This window comes from Vulpes lagopus, chromosome 1 (genome assembly GCF_018345385.1).
Source record: "Vulpes lagopus strain Blue_001 chromosome 1, ASM1834538v1, whole genome shotgun sequence".
Lineage (NCBI taxonomy): Eukaryota > Metazoa > Chordata > Mammalia > Carnivora > Canidae > Vulpes > Vulpes lagopus.
In genome coordinates, this window is record NC_054824.1 from 58,249,773 (window position 1) to 58,265,872 (window position 16,100).

General features: G+C 41.3%; 1 protein-coding gene across 5 annotated transcripts in view; it reads left to right on the forward strand.

Moving 5' to 3' along the window:
• The window catches only part of PLA2G7 (phospholipase A2 group VII), a 46,900-nt gene that overhangs the window by 24,873 nt on the left and 5,927 nt on the right, over positions 1 to 16,100 (forward strand). For all 5 annotated transcript variants that reach the window (XM_041764438.1, XM_041764424.1, XM_041764415.1 and 2 more), the window contains 9 exons: positions 3,424 to 3,545; positions 3,991 to 4,135; positions 5,605 to 5,698; positions 7,987 to 8,055; positions 8,610 to 8,736; positions 9,559 to 9,672; positions 11,071 to 11,162; positions 12,961 to 13,131; positions 15,607 to 15,755. In XM_041764438.1, coding sequence (XP_041620372.1) covers positions 3,424 to 3,545; positions 3,991 to 4,135; positions 5,605 to 5,698; positions 7,987 to 8,055; positions 8,610 to 8,736; positions 9,559 to 9,672; positions 11,071 to 11,162; positions 12,961 to 13,131; positions 15,607 to 15,755 — 1,083 coding nt within the window. The remainder of the gene's footprint in view (positions 1 to 3,423; positions 3,546 to 3,990; positions 4,136 to 5,604; positions 5,699 to 7,986; positions 8,056 to 8,609; positions 8,737 to 9,558; positions 9,673 to 11,070; positions 11,163 to 12,960; positions 13,132 to 15,606; positions 15,756 to 16,100) is intronic.

Here is a 16,100-nt window from a genome sequence, read left to right on the forward strand (position 1 = left end):
TCTCCCAAGAGAAACCTTCTTGGAATCCTCCCATGGCTCTAGAACTGAACTCCTAATTCCAGAGGTAGTACCTCCTAGGCAGCTGTGAGCTCCTTGGGGCTCCTCATCAAACTCTATAAGCCAGAGTCCTCCCCCTCAATCCTTGAATTGTCACATCAGAGAGTGGGTGGTAGTGCAGCAGAGCATTGGCTGTCCTCACAGAGGCATAACCCATCATCCTCTGGGCTTGACCTCTCCCTATTACACCGTGGAGCATGGCTTGGTAGGCAATCTCTTAAATGGAGAAGGAAATGCCTTTTGTAATTCTAAATAGGACTGAAAGTGTTAGCTTTACAGCGAAGTTGGGGTTTTTTTGTTTTTATTTTTATTTTTTTTAAGATTTTATTTATTCATGAGAGACACAGAGAGAAAGAGGCAGAGACACAGGCAGAGGGAGAAGCAGGCTCCCTTGGGCTGAAGGTAGGGGTTCAACTGCTGAGCCACCCGGGCGTCCCATTGTTTTTGTTTTTATTTTTAAAAGACTTTATTTACTTATTCATGAGAGCCACAGAGAGAGAGAGAGAGGCAGCAACACAGGCAGAAGGAGAAGCAGGTTCCATGCAGGGAGCCCGATATGGGACTCGATCCCTGGTCTCCTGGATCAGGCCCCGGGCTAAAGGTGGCGCTAAACCGTTGAGCCAACCGGGCTGCCCTTGTTTTTGTTTTTAAATGTCTGAGGAAACACCTTGGATTTTGAATCTGAGTCTATTTTAGATCTGCTAAAACTACTCTAAGGGCTTAAATTCGGGTAGCCAGAGTTAACTAACTCTAGGTAAGGGACACATGATATCAGTTGTCTGCTGATTATGTGTTGTGTTCTGTGCTAGGCACTTGACTTACATTATCACTTCATTCTTAGACATCTGTCTTGAAGGCTGGTCAAGTGCTTTTTGCCCCACCTCCCAAATGAGGATAAGAGAGGGGAATAAATTGCCTAGGCCAGAGCATCATAGCATCAGAAGCACAGCTGGATTCCAAAGTGGGATCACCTGGCTCTAATACCCCAGATCCATTTATATCCTGCCTTCCTTGGAACTGCCTCCCACCTTTGGACTATGAATTGCTGGCCTGTATGTCAAACCAAGTGGTCTGGTACCTTAGCCCAGGGCTTTTTAAACTTTAATAGACACAGCTTTTCTGAGTCAGTAGAATTGGGATAAGACTAAAGACCCTGCATGTCCAAGCTCTCAGGTGATGCCAGTGATGCTGATCCATGGACCAACTTTGAGTGGCAAGCCTTATGTATTGAAAGGCTCATCACTGGCAGGTGCTTAACACATTAGTCACCAACGTGAAAGGTGAACTTCTTGTAACTCAAAATCTTTCTGGATGATGCCCTATAATATCGATTTAAGTTCCATACCTAACATAGCTCCAAGTGTCTTAGTGGCAGAGGCAGAATGTGATAGAAAGCTTGAAGGAGTCTGTCTAGCAGAGAAATCGACTCTCAGAGTCCAATAGAAGAAAACAAGTAGGTGAGCTGAATCAAGAGAAGTGAAAATCTGGAATACAGTGATATTTGGACTCACCATCTCACAAGTAAATATGGACTTGATTGGGGTTTAGAAAGGAGAACAGGTAAAACTGCAAGTATGTTGAAGAATTTTAGCACCAAAAAGGGAGAAACAATTTCAAGAGTGGGTGGGTAAAAGGATATATACCAGAAAGTGTTTGATGCAAATGAGACCCCAGTGGGATAAAAAGCTTAGCTCAGCTCACTTTCACAAATGTTTATGGAGCACCAACTATGTGCCAACATTAAGATCCGAGGATACAAAGACATGTGTATAGCTCTTACAAAATAGCCTAGTGTGGGGGACAGAGTATGCAAATATATAATTTAAATATATATGATAAGAATGATAAAAATATATACAGGGAGTTGATTTAATACTGAGGATGAAATGATTAAGTCTGGGGAGTGAGGGAAGGCTTCAGAGAAGACCCGGCATCTGATTAGGATGTTAAAGGTTGAATAGAAGTCGGCCATTGGGATTTCAAACACAGGAAATAGAATTTATAAAGGTGCAAAGGCGTCAAACAACTCAGTGTGAAGCTCAGGTGTGCTGGAGCACATGGGAGGCAGATGACTTAAAGGAAAAAAATAGAAGAGTACAAGGCAATGGACCTTCAGATCACAAAGAGTCTTTCTTGCAGTGCCCAGGAAGTTGGTATTTAACTTGTGCACTTATGGAGTCTATACATTTTAACCCTGGAACACTGAAGGATAGGCCACCTTTGTGCCTCAAGTAGCAATGGAAGTAGTGCAGGAAGGCATGTGTAGATTTAATACCACCTACAAACTGCCTTCCAAAAAGATTCCAATATATTCATTCCCCCTTTGGAAATACCCTCTTGGTGATAGGTAGCACTGAAAAAAATTTAAGAAGTACCTGGTAAAATTTGTGATTCAAATCACTCTAAGAGTTATGTGAAAAATGCATCTGAAGGGGTCAAGATCAAATAGATCTTGATAAATCTAGGACAGAAGATGAATATTGCAGCTAGGAGAGATGACACCTGTCTGGTCAAGAGACGGTGAATGCATAATAGCTGAGCTAGGGGATCAGGGCTATCCTGGAGAGAGAATTCTAAGCTAAAGACAAATGTTAGAAATTGAGACCTAGTTGGATATAGGGGGTTAATGAGAAGGAGGTAGGAAGATGATTCTGGATTTCTGGATACACAAGATAGGGAATGCTGGAGTTGCAGGGCTGTGTGCTGGGAGGATAAGGAGGGAGAGTTGGGAGATGGCCATTCAGTCTTATTTTGGACATTGGCCTGTTGTTCCTAGTGGGAAGGACAGCAGATGGAGGCACCTAACAGGAAGTTGTAAGACCAAATCTGAAATGTGATATAAGGTCTGTGTTTGAGAACAACAGATTGGGCAAGTAGTCTTTTTTTTTTTTTTTAAAGATTTTATTTATTTATTCATGAGAGACACACAGGGAGAGAGAGACAGAGACACAGGCAGAGGGAGAAGCAGGCTCCATGCAGGGAGCCCGACGTGAGACTTGATCCCGGAACTCCAGGATCACGCCCTGGGCCGAAGGCAGGTGCTAAACCACTGAGCCACCCAGGGATCCCCGGGCAAGTAGTCTTCAACATGATCTGGATCAGAGTAGAAGCTAAAGGCAAGGCTGCAGGTATTAGGAGGTGATAGTCGTATCTCAGGAGAAGGGCTGTGTCCACCTCTGTGTTTATTCCCACATAATAGTTTGGCTACATCAGACACTCCGTAATCATGTGTGTGTTTGACTAGTTAAAGAAATGAAGGAGGCCAGAAACTAAGGGGTATAACTTGATTCCCTTGGAATTTCCTTTTGCATAATAAAGTCTGAGGTGTAATGAATGACAGTGAGACAATATTTACCTTTTTTTCAGCATGGGCCAATAAAATACAAGCTCTGATGGCTGCTGCAAGTATTAGGCAAAGTAGAATTCCCAAAGGAAATGGATCTTATTCTGTTGGTTGTACAGATTTGATGTTTGATTATACTAATAAGGTAAGGCTTTGATTAATACCACTTTATATTCTAATAGTGACTCTTACTGTTGCCCACTGGTAGGTTTTGAAATTTGCTCTTGTTCTCCCCCGACAATGACTCATTTTGCCATTTGCCTTGTTCCATGGGAAGCATTTTGCTAGTTAAATCATTCGTCAATGTGTTGTTGTCATCTGATTAATTTATCTATAAACTCTATTTTCCCCTTCCTTAATGGTTGAAACCAGCTTGCTTACCCTTTCTTTCCACTCAGAAAGTATATTGCTTTATTTTGCTTCTCTTTCTTCTGTATTCAGTCACCGCAGCAGCTTAAAAAGTTTTCTCTGGACCTCTCTGTGAACAACAGAGGTATTTGGGTCTCAACTAATCAAATATGCAAAGTGGCTATTGGAACATAGTGGAGAAGCAACGTTATTAAGAGTACATTAATTTCTTTCCTCTACAGGGCACCTTTTTGCGTTTGTATTATCCATCCCAAGAGGATAACCACTCTGAAACACTTTGGATCCCAAACAAAGAATATTTTTTTGGTCTTAGTAAATATCTTGGAACACACTGGCTTATGGGCAAAATATTGAGCTTCTTTTTTGGTAAGATTTCCATTGGTCCTGCTTCTTAGGTGCTAGAATATAAGAAAAACTTGAAAACAGCAGAGGTTTCAGGCAAAGATCAAAGTAGATTTCTTGAGACCAAACTTTTCTTAAAATGACAAATTATTTCTTAAAAGCCCAGGTAACTATCAGAGAATCAAGGGTTCTCATTTTGTTTGTTCTGCATATGTTGGGGTAGATGGAGAGAGTGAAAGTGTCAGAATTTACAATTAATCTGTCTATGACTGGTCCTTAATTTTTCTGCTTTACATATAGTGGGGGAGCAGTAATCTGGTGAGTAAGTAGCAGGCTGGCTGAGGTGCTCACTGCTCTGTGTGCTCTGTAGGAAAGTGAAAGCTAATTTCTCACCCATAATAAATGGGGAGATTCTACTCTCATTTCCATTGTCCACCCCCAAGGAACTAGCTTCTCTCACCAAGACAATCTGCTATGCATTCATCACTTAATTTGTCTACATCACACTAATATACACAGTTCCTTCCTTCTCTGTTTGATCAGACACCTCTGTTGGGCCAGTGTTAACTCGGTCTTCAAATTTCCTTCTCAAACCTGCCTACAACTTTGGGCATTCATTTTAAAGGTCTCCCTGGAGTTTTCTTTAAAAAACCACTCTATAACAGAAATGATGGAAATATAACTACACTTCTTTATGGTGCTGATTAAATTATAAATCACTTCCATGGCAGTCATCACATCCAATCTTCATGACTGCATCTCTGTTTTATAAATAAGAAAAAGGAACCCAAGTAACTGAGAATAGTAATGACATTAGCAATGGAGAGGTGAAGGAAGAGAAGACAATATCTTCCATGTTCTGGGACCCTTACCATGTCACGAGATGAGTGTTATGCATATACTCCCTACTTAGGTAACATTCTCACAAAAGCCCTCTAAAATATCATCTGCTTTGTTTTATAAAAAGAGGAAACTGAGACTCAGAGAGTTCTTGTAACTTGTTCAGGGTCAGTAGTAAGTGGCAGAGCGGCATCCAAATCCACTGATGAATCAGTGGTCTGTTTCTCTTGATCATAACTAAATGAGAATGAAAGGAGTCCCTGATTTGAAGATTCTGGTTCTCAGTGTGATGTTCCTGAGGTTTAATTCAGTTTCAGAATATTCCCTTGGAAGTTTTGCCAACACCTGGGATTGGTACTAAGGAATAGCCTTCCTGAATACACCTGTAAGTGGGAAAGTGTTTCACCTTAATCTCAGAGCTGGCAGTGAGAACTGATAATTAATGATTTTATGGTCTTGGGGGAAACTGCATGCTTCAGGTCCTTGGTTTGTAGGTAGCCAGTAGCAGACTTTTTAATGAATTTCCTATTAGCGCATAAAAACATAGATATCAATTCCATGGTCAGGATTTACACTAAGAAGATGTAAGTTAAATTAACCAGCAACATTGGAGACATAGAAAACACTAATTATCGTCTCTCGTTGTTGTCTAGGTTCAGTGACAACTCCTGCGAACTGGAATTCCCCTCTGAGGACTGGTGAAAAATATCCACTGATTGTTTTTTCTCACGGTCTTGGAGCATTCCGGTAATGTTTAAGAGGCTAAACAATTTTAACTCCTAAGGACCAATGACCAAATGCCTATATACCCCCCTAAAAAAGAAGAGCAGATTTTGGACTATCATTATGGCCACTGTGTTGGAGGAATTGCGGTTCCTTGAATGTTGGCTGTGATCTATTGATCGGTCCAGCCCTATCTGGTCAAGTAGTCTGTGCCTTCCTTCCAGCTCATAGGGACTAGCCTCATTTTAGGAAGAGAAGGGTTTGCATTTTTGACTGTCACCCTTCTATATTATAATACATTCTCAAAACCATCCCCTGGGTTAGTTTAGGTCTTCTGAGAAATTGACACCAAGACTGGATTAGCCATAAAAGACATTTTTGAGTGAAGCAGGCTAGACATGTGGGAACGAGACAGGGACTGGAGAGATTGGGTACGAAGAGTCTCAGATTACAGGACACTTCAGGAAGAGATGCGACCAGGCCAAAAGAGGTGGTGTTTGACCAGAAGTTTCTTATCAGAGGAGTCCTACATCTCACTAGAATGGGCCTACATTAGTACCTATGCTGTGGACCAGTTACTGGGTGTAGTCCACGGGATGCTTAGCTGGAGGTGGTGGATCTACAGGGGCAGGGGCTGGATGGGATCTTTAGTCAATTATGCTCTCTGTGGCATGATCTCGGAGTGACACATTTTCATGACCTCCACACCCTCTCCTCTCCCATCTTCTCAGCTGCCTACCCTTCTTTCTACCTTCCTACCTCAGAGGATTAAAAGACTTTTGGAAATAGGTGGCTTTTAGTTGGCAAGAAATTGGGTAACATCTGCAATAAGAAATTATCTTCAGGCAGCACCTGGGTAGCTCAGTGGGTTAAGCGTCCAACTCTTGATTTCGGCTCAGGTCATGATCTCAGGGTTGTGAGACTCAGTTCTGTAGGAGGCTCTGCACTTAGTGGGGAGCCTGCTTAAAATTCTCTTTCTCTCACTCACCCTCTGCCCCCTCCCCCTGCTCATGCTCTCCCTCTTTCCCTCTCTCTTTCTCTCTCAATCAGTCAACCAATAAGATCTTCAGTACCTTAATTATGGTTTAGCTAGGTATTTGATTTCTACTTGACCAGTGGTTGGCAAGTTAGAATCTGAGGACCAAATCCTGCTAGCTGCCTGTTTCTATAAATAAAGCTTTATTGAAATACAGCCACATTCACTCCACCTTTCCCATTGTCTATGGGTACTTTTGTGCTAGGACAGCAGAGTTGCGCAGCTGTGACAGCTGCTGTATTGCCTGCTAAGCTGGAAGTATTTACATTCTGTCCTTCTACAGAGATGTGCTGATCCTTGTCTGAGTAGGTTGTGCATCTTCAACAGTAGAAGGCAGAGTTCCTACTACCCTTTGGTTCTCTATTGCCATTTTCTATGAATACATGATATGAGAATACATGATACCCTTTGGTTCTCTATTGCCATTTCCTATTGAATACATGATATGATTGAATACATTGTGCAGAATGAAGAATGGAAAGGGGGTATGAATGTAGTTGCTTAGCACGTGATTCATGTGTCCAATCATTTAAGTAACAGTTGGTATGTGTTCAGTCTTTGCTCTGTTTTTAGACATAGTTATAAGCACTAAAAATGATGAACTTACTTGCTCCTTCCAGTAGTCCCACCAGGTACCGTACTGTTACAGAGGAAAGATCAGTGACTTCTCCAAGGCAGACAACTAATCAGTGGTGGATTCAAATGTAGTGGTCAGACTGCAGGTCCCATTCTCCTAAGCACCACACTGCACTGCCTTCCTACATATGCTGTCTTATTCAAACCTTACAACTGTTCTAAAGTAAAGGCATCATTAGTCTCATTTTAGAGGTGCAGACAAAGATTCAGCAATGTAATAATCTAAAGTCATATAGCTGATATATAGTAGGGCCAAGATTAAAGCTCAGAACTCTCAAAGGTGATATATTTAGAATCACTGCATCAGGGTGTCTCAACCTTGGGACCACCGACATTTTGCAGGAAATCATTCCTTATCATGGATGGTGGTCCTGTGTGCTGTAGGATGTTTAGCAGCATCCCTCTACCAATTAGATGCCAGTAGCACCCTCTGCCCAGTCATGATAATGAAGGTACCTCTAGACATTGTCACATATTCCCCTGAGAGGCAGAGCTGCCCCTTCAAGAAACACAGCTTTCTAGTTTTCCCCCAGGCACTACAACAGGGGTATAATGGCCTTCCTCTTTCCAGGTTCATTAGTGAACGCCCCCGCTCCCTAAGCATGGCTGGTACTCAATGCTTTCCTGTTTTGTTTTGAAGGACAATTTATTCTGCTATTGGCATTGATCTAGCATCACATGGGTTCATCGTTGCTGCTATAGAACACAGGTATGTCATCTGGGCTCTAACTTTCAAAAAGATTTATAAAAAACATCGATGAAATTGTCATCTGTGGTTAAATGATAAGGGGGAATAAAAGAGACTGAGTTAAATGGCCAAGAGTTAAAAACCAGCTAACGTTTCTGGTGTTTATTGTGTGCCATGTTCATACATCATCATTTAATCTTCGGAAGAACCCTTTGAAATGGTTACTGTTATCACTGTCTTAAGGAGAAGAGAAATAGAGCTGGAAAAGGGCAAGTAATTTGCCCCAAACCCCACGGTGAGGAAGTGGCACCACAGGGATGTGGTTCCAGGCATGAGTTTCCAATGGGGCCTCCTAGAATTGTGAAGATAGATAGGTAGATAGAAGATAGATAGTCATCCCACAGCAATGACTTCTTCTTAGAACTCCCTTGGGGGCCTCTTTGATTTTAAAACAAATGTAGAATGGAAGAAGACAGGGAAGTCAGACCAGTGTGAATTTGGGGGTGGGGATGAGGAGTACGGGAGGAGATGAAGAAGAGGAAGAGTGAGTGTAAGTCACTGACTCTGTATTGTAGAGATGGATCCGCCTCTGCGACTTACTATTTCAAGGACCAGTCTGCTGCAGAAATAGGGAACAAATCTTGGTCTTATCTTCAAGAACTAAAACCAGGGGATGAGGAGATACATGTTCGAAATGAGCAGGTATGTTGCAGCAGGAGGAGAGGAGATGGGGTGACTAAAAAGCATGTGCAAAATGATGACACTTGCCAATTTAATTTACATGCTGTAAGGTGTGCTCCTAGCTCTTCTACTTCCCATAGCCCAAAGACCTGTCAGAAGACTCTTGGAGTGACACACTTTCCTTAATGAAAAGTCTGGACCATAGTAAAAACAAGGACAAACAAAAATCCTGGGAGAAGACAGTACATCTTCAGAAATCTTTTGCATTAGAACCTCCCACTTTAGAATCTCAGAAGTGCTAGAAAGGAAATTCACAAATACCCTCCTTTCCTATGTTTGAATCCTGGTGTCATCATTTCATGGTGGGGTGATCTTGGACAAATTACTCTGTTTTGCCTCTATGTTTTATCTGTTACAAAATAATGAATAATAAAAGTATATTTCTCACAGGGGTGTCTGGAAGATTGAGATAAAGCACACTGGCTTTCACCTCTGTGCCATGTTTTACAGTGGGTATTTTATATGTCCTTGCATTTAATCCCACCCACATTTCACTGAGGTAGGCTTTGTTACACAATAAATGGAAGCTCAGAGAGGTTAAGTACATCATCTGAGGTCACACAGCAGATAAGCAATGAGCTTAGGATTTGAACTAAGCTATAACTCCCTGCAAAGCTGGAGCCTGTGTCGTTAAATTGAGTTGTTTTCCAGTCACTAATCACTTAGACATTTCCAGTTTAGAAGCACTCAACCATTTTTCCCACATGCAACTCCTACACAAACTCCAAAATAAGTGTCACCGCTTTTTATGTTGCCATTTCTTTTTTCTGATCATCATTTTAGGTGCAGAAAAGGGCAAAGGAGTGCTCCCAAGCTCTCGACTTGATTCTGGACATTGATCATGGAAGGCCAATTAAGAATGTACTACACTTAGAGTTTGATGTGGAACAACTGAAGGTGAGCTTAAGAAAAAGCCATTTCCCGGGCACTTGGGTGGCTCAGTCATTTGAGTGGCTGAGTGGCTGAGTGTCTGCCTTTGGCTCAGGTCATGATCCTAGGGTCTTAGGATCGAGCCCCACATTGGGCTCTTTGCTCAGCAGGGAGCCTACTTCTCTCTCTACCCGCTACTCGTGCTTTCTCAAATAAATAAATAAAATCTTAAAAGAAAAGAAAAGAAAAAGCCATTTCCCTTGTCCTGCAGTTTTTTATCATTTCCATATCATCTGCTTTTCTGCTGTAATGTGAGGTACAACATGACAAAGGGCTGCAAATTAAAAAAAAAAAAAAAAGTCTATGTGAAGTGTTCTAGCAATGAGGAGTGCATTAGATTGCACCAGATATGGAATTGCCAACAGCCAGCTTTGAGCTACACAAATAGCAATTTCTCTGGTTCAACACAATACCTCCAGTGGAAGTATTGTAATTTCTTGGACGGCCCTTGCATATTTTTAAGCTTGATTCTGAAATGGTGGTCAGAGGTTTTAAACAGAATATTCAAAAAATAAATAAATAAATAAACAGAATATTCAGACGGGGTGGAAGACTAGCAAAGCAGACAGCATGAACTAAGACCCAAAGTTGTGTGTGGAGAATGGAGTACAGAGGACAGATGGGACAAGACATATTTCAGTTTGGGCAGAAGATGATGGTCTGTTCTCCTAACACAGTGAAAAGTTTGTTGTCCCTTGGCCAGCTACTCCCTCTCCAGTCTCCATGCTTTCGTACACGTTGTCCCCTTGGCCTGACACATTCTTCTCCCTGAGACTTGCTTAATCTTCAACTCAAATCAGGCTTCACCTCTTCCAAGAAGCTTTCTCGGACCCCACTGCCACCCCTGGACTGGTGAGCTGTCTATCACATGTGCTCCTTGGCACCATCCTGTTGTATTTGCATCATGCATCTGTATCTCTTTCATCACTGGTGGGCTGGGAGCTCATTGAAAATGAACGTCGGTGCCTGGCACAGAGCAGGTGCTCAATAGATACTCACGGAATGAACACACTAATTAAACATGGAGTGAGGAGAGGCTGAGGTCCGCAATGATGTTGGTGTTTCAAGTGTGAATGTCTACAAAGATCATTAAGTTCACTTCTTAACTACAAATGCTCAACATGTGTATTTGTGTGCATATATATATATATGTACATACTTATGTGGTGTGTATGTGTGTAATTATATGTGTGCATATCTATGTGTGTGTGAGTGCATGTGAGTGTATGTATGTATTTTGTTTACAAGAAATCAAGATACTTCACCATGCCCGTGAAATGAATAATAATTTTATATTTTAAAAAACCATTCTGTTCTAACAACCTATGAGATAGTGATGAATATATATCGTGCTTTTTCCTATAGGACTCTATTGACAGGAATAAAATAGCAGTAATTGGACATTCTTTTGGTGGAGCCACAGTTCTTCAGGCTCTTAGTGAAGACCAGAGATTTAGGTAAGAGAAGGAGGCAAAGAGAAAAAGCAGCGAGTTATTGGAAGAGGGCAACTGATAATCCATATGAGATAGAATACTTATCAAATTCCTAATGAGGAAGGGATCCTTCAGGGTTTAGAAGTCTGTTCTTCTGCCTCCTTAAAGTACTCTATATGAATTTTCCCAGACAGAAGCCATCTACTTCTCTTGCTGTTAAAAGTTCTCCTCATTCCTATTTACTTTCCCTCAACATTCTTTTTTTAAAAAGATTTATTTATTCATGAGAGACACACCGAGAGATAGAGAGGGAGGGAGAGAGAGAGAGAGGCAGAGGGAGAAGCAGGCTCCATGTGGGAAGCCCGACGTGGGACTCGATCCCAGGTCTCCAGGATCACACCCTGGGCTGAAGGCAGCACTAAACCTCTGAGCCACCCAGGCTGCCCATCCTCAGCATTCTTATCTGCTTAAGGGCTTAATAGTTTCACTTGGAAATTTATCTTTACATATATACTTTATCTATGACATGATGGTTGTGATATCAATAGTATATCTTATAGTATTTCTAGATTTCCCCAATATGCAAGGCATTTTTTTAATTAATTTTTTTTTCCATCTTTAAGATGGATAGAGATCTTGGGGTGCCTGGGTGGCTCAGTCAGTTAAGTGTCTGACTCTTGGTTTCAGCTCAGGTCATGATCCCAGAGTCATGAGATCAAGTCTCAGGTTGGGCTCCACACTCAGCATGGAGGCTGCTTGAGATTCTTCCCCCTTGCCCTGCTCCTCCCTCCACTGGCTCTCTCTCTCTCTCTCAAATAAATAAATAAAATCTTAATAATAATATAAAAGGATGGATGGAGGTCTTAAATTACAGTTGAGTGAGAGTCAGGACCAGAACCCAGTCTTGTAATTTGAAAAAATATTTTCTTTCTTGAACCACGGCAGTCACAGACTTGATGAGGTCACGAAAAGCCAACCATATAGAAAATAGGACCCTTTGTAAAACTTCAGCTCATAGATTTTTAAAATCAGTTTCCATAAGGGAATTCTTTTCTTTTGTCTATTTATCATATAAAATGGAGTGTCCAAAAGGTCCAGGAACAGGATAAACTTACCTTTAAAAAGCAAGTTACATTTCCAAATGAATATACCCTATATGTTTCTCTTCAACCTCCGGACACTTTTCCAGGTAAAGTACCTCTAAATATTAAGTAACAGGTCCAACAGTTACTCTGAAAAAGGCATCATAAATCCACTGTCCTGAAAGTCTGGATACATAGGAGCAATAGTACATATATTGTATCTTTCCAGACACTCCACAGTGTTGGAGAAATTATTACTTGTTTAAGAATCTATTTTGGGGTGCCTGGATGGCTCAGTGGTTGAGCATCTGCCTTTGGCTCAGGTCATGATCCTGGGGTCCTGGGCTCGAGTCCCGCATTGGGCTCCCCACAGGAAGCCTGGTTCTCCCTGGGCCTATGCCTCTGCAACTCTCTGTGTCTCTCCTGAATAAATAAAATCTTTAGCAAGAAAAGAATCTATTTTGAAAGCAATGTAACAAAAATGAATAAAACATTTCAAAGATACTGTATCTTTCTAAAGGTCACAATTCCTGAGTGTCTCTTATAGAAAATAATTATATAATTCTAAGTCTGCTACCTTATAAAGCTAATCATATCCTCTTCTCACACTGAAGTATAATACCAGTGAAATACCTGTAATAAACTAGGATAGTGTATGCTCATCAATCCTAACATCATTAGAAACTCTGTACATCAGCCAGCATGTAACCAGCCTTCTTTTGTCATTGTCACCAAACTAGGTGCGGGATTGCCTTGGATGCATGGATGCTTCCACTGGATGATGCAATATATTCCAGAATCCCTCAGCCCCTCTTTTTTATTAACTCGGAACGGTTCCAATTTCCTGAGAATATCAAAAAGATGAAAAAATGCTACTCACCTGACAAAGAAAGAAAAATGATTACAATCAGGTAAGTATTAGTGATTTATTTCATCATCTGAAGCAGAAACTTGAAACTTGGATAAACATCAAAAAATACCATTTGGTAGGCATGATAGCATTGTTAAATTCATTGTCTAGGCTTTGAACAAGGGAGAATATTGGATAATTTCAGGGCCTAAATGCATTTATACTTGTTCTTTTTAAAAGTACAGTTGTTTTGAGTAGTGTTAACATATGTCCTTCATATACTGATAATTAAAATTTGCATTAGGATGCATGCTATTTTTATGTAAACACAAGAGCAAGCTTATGCATTTGGGGGCTGGGGTAAGGAGAAGTATTCCATCATCAGGCTAGAGTAGAAACTCTGGAAAAAAGTCGGAGCATCTGTTGAGATCTGCAGTGTGTACCTTTTTAAAAGAATATGGATTTATAAATTCCCCAAAGCTATCATGGGGTACTGTTGAGCATTAGCGATACGCTGATATCATGGATGTGAAAAAGAAACCCCAGTAGAAGTTTTGAACTCAGCAATGTGGTGTTACAAGGCAGGGCTCATCCCTCTTCTGTTAGAAACCTGATTTATTTCAAAGAAGTAAAGAAGAGGTGGTAGGAAGGAAATATGAATTGTGAAGGCAGTCAACACTACAGGGCCAGAGACTAGAGTGTTTTCTACCTGAGGAGTTCAGGAGAGGCTGCTTGGAAGACACAGGAGTAGAATCAGTCTTGAAAGATCAAGAAAGATAGTGAGGAGGGTCTGGGTAGTTTAGTTAAGGACCTCAGTTTAGTTTCGAGTTAAGGACTTCAATACTCATACATGGAAGTCTATTTAATTCTAAAACAGAAACAATGCAGAACACATAGCCTCCCTCAACCCTGCTTCCTTACTAGGCTCTTACTTTACCTTTTTTTTTTTTTCCTTTCTCTGTGAGGAACCTGGAAAGAACAGCTCATATTCCACAGTTCATCCTTCCTTCCCTTTACACTTTGACTCCTGTGGGCTAGCTTCCCAGACCCCCACCAGTGTACTGAAACTGGCCCTACCAAGGACAGAAAAGGTCAAGCAGCCTGTCTGCTGCCTGGACCTTGCTCCCTGCATCCATTCAACCTTGTGGACTTTCCCTATTTCTTCCTCTCCAGGATCCCACAACCATACTCTTTCCTGCTCCTCCCATTTAGACTGCTCCCCCTTTTTCTCCCCCACCATCTCCTCCTGAGGCCATTCCTCCACTGCTGGTAGCGTCTGGGTGTCTGCTTACAACTGTTTCCACCTTCTTTGTGCCTCTGACACTCATGTTGTGATTGGAAGCAGGCAAGATGGAGCAGGAGGCGAGGCAGGTGGCTCTGGTTTGAGTAGAGATAACTTAAAGAGTGGTGGGCAGCTTATAAGCAGCAGCGAAGTGAAGAGGAAGAGGTATACCAGGCAGGGCTGGAAAGATGTATTTTAACCTTGGAATCTCTTAGCTTGAGCCAGAGAAGTCTGGGTAGAGATGTCTGGCCACACACTGGGAGAGTATAGAATTTGTGTCTTATACATGGAATCCTTAGAGTAGATAAGACTATCAAGTGGGATGAGAACTGGTCTGAAGACAGAACCTTGAGGAATGTCTATATGTAGATGAAGAGCCAGTGGAGAACAGAGTAGTTAGGGGGAAAAGGGAAGGTACACATACACAAGGGAAGAGAGGATCAAAGAAACAAAGGGGAATAGAATTCCAAGAAAGTACCAAATGTCTTAGAGGCAGTAGAAAATAAGCACTAAAAAAAAAGCTACTATACTTGATGTGAGGCTGTTGGTAGATTAATTTTTTTTATTTTTTAAAGACTTTATTTATTTATTTATTTATTCATGAGAGACTCAGAGAGAGAGGCAGAGACACAGGCAGAGGGAGAAGCAGGTTCCCTGTAAGGAACCTGATGAGGGACTCGATTCCAGGACCCTGGGATCACAACCTGAGCTGACGGCAGACGCTCAGCCACTGAGCCACCCAAGTGTCCCTGTTGGTGGCTTTAAAGAGCAGCATAAATGATACCTACAAGATACTTATAGTTTTGATGGTACATGGAAAGGGGCTTTTTCCTTAAATCAACTTAATCCAAGGCTTACGGACAGTGAGTTTTGACCAGCATCAAATAGATATGAAGTTAGTCCTGTTGGTAAGCAAATATAATAGGCTTCGGGCTCTGAGTACACAGTCCCTGCAATATGTAACACATTGTATGAACTCAACAACAACAACAAAAAAGCTGGAATCATTTCTTCTAAAGCCAAGGTACCAAGGAAGACTAGAATCTTTATGTAAGGGGGAAAGTGAATACATACGCTAAGACCCCTGTATGCACAACCTGTGATCCACAAATACATCTAAAGAGATCAAATGTACAAGTTTTATTTCCCTAGTTTTCAGTAGAAGCCAGCCAGGCCAGTATCCTAACTGCACCCTAACTACAAATGTAATTTTGTCAAACAATGTGATTTATAAATGTCTCATTTCTCTTTCAGGGGTTCAGTCCATCAGAACTTTGCTGATTTCACTTTTACAACTGGCAAAATAGTTGGATACATATTCACATTAAAAGGAGATATAGATTCAAATGTAGCAATTGATCTTTGCAACAAAGCTTCATTGGCATTTTTACAAAAGCATTTAGGTAAGAAACTAAGAGTATTTCATGACATAAACCAGGTGATGCTTAGGACAGAACTGTCTTAATACAGTCCTATTTTAACTATCTGCGGTTGGTTTACAATGTAACATAGCCGCAAATCAATTTGAAAACAAAAACTTGAGAGATGTACTTTTGCTGCTTTGTATGCTATGTATATCGGAGACAGCGAGTCTTCCTGTTAAGAGTAATAGTCTTTCTCTGCAGACTTGCAGACTCCTGTGCTGAGAGGTCCCGGCAGCGCCTAATCCCATCTCTCTCTCTCTCTCTCTCTCTCTCTCTCTAAAATTTATTTAAATTCAATTTGCCAACATATTGTGTAACAGCCAG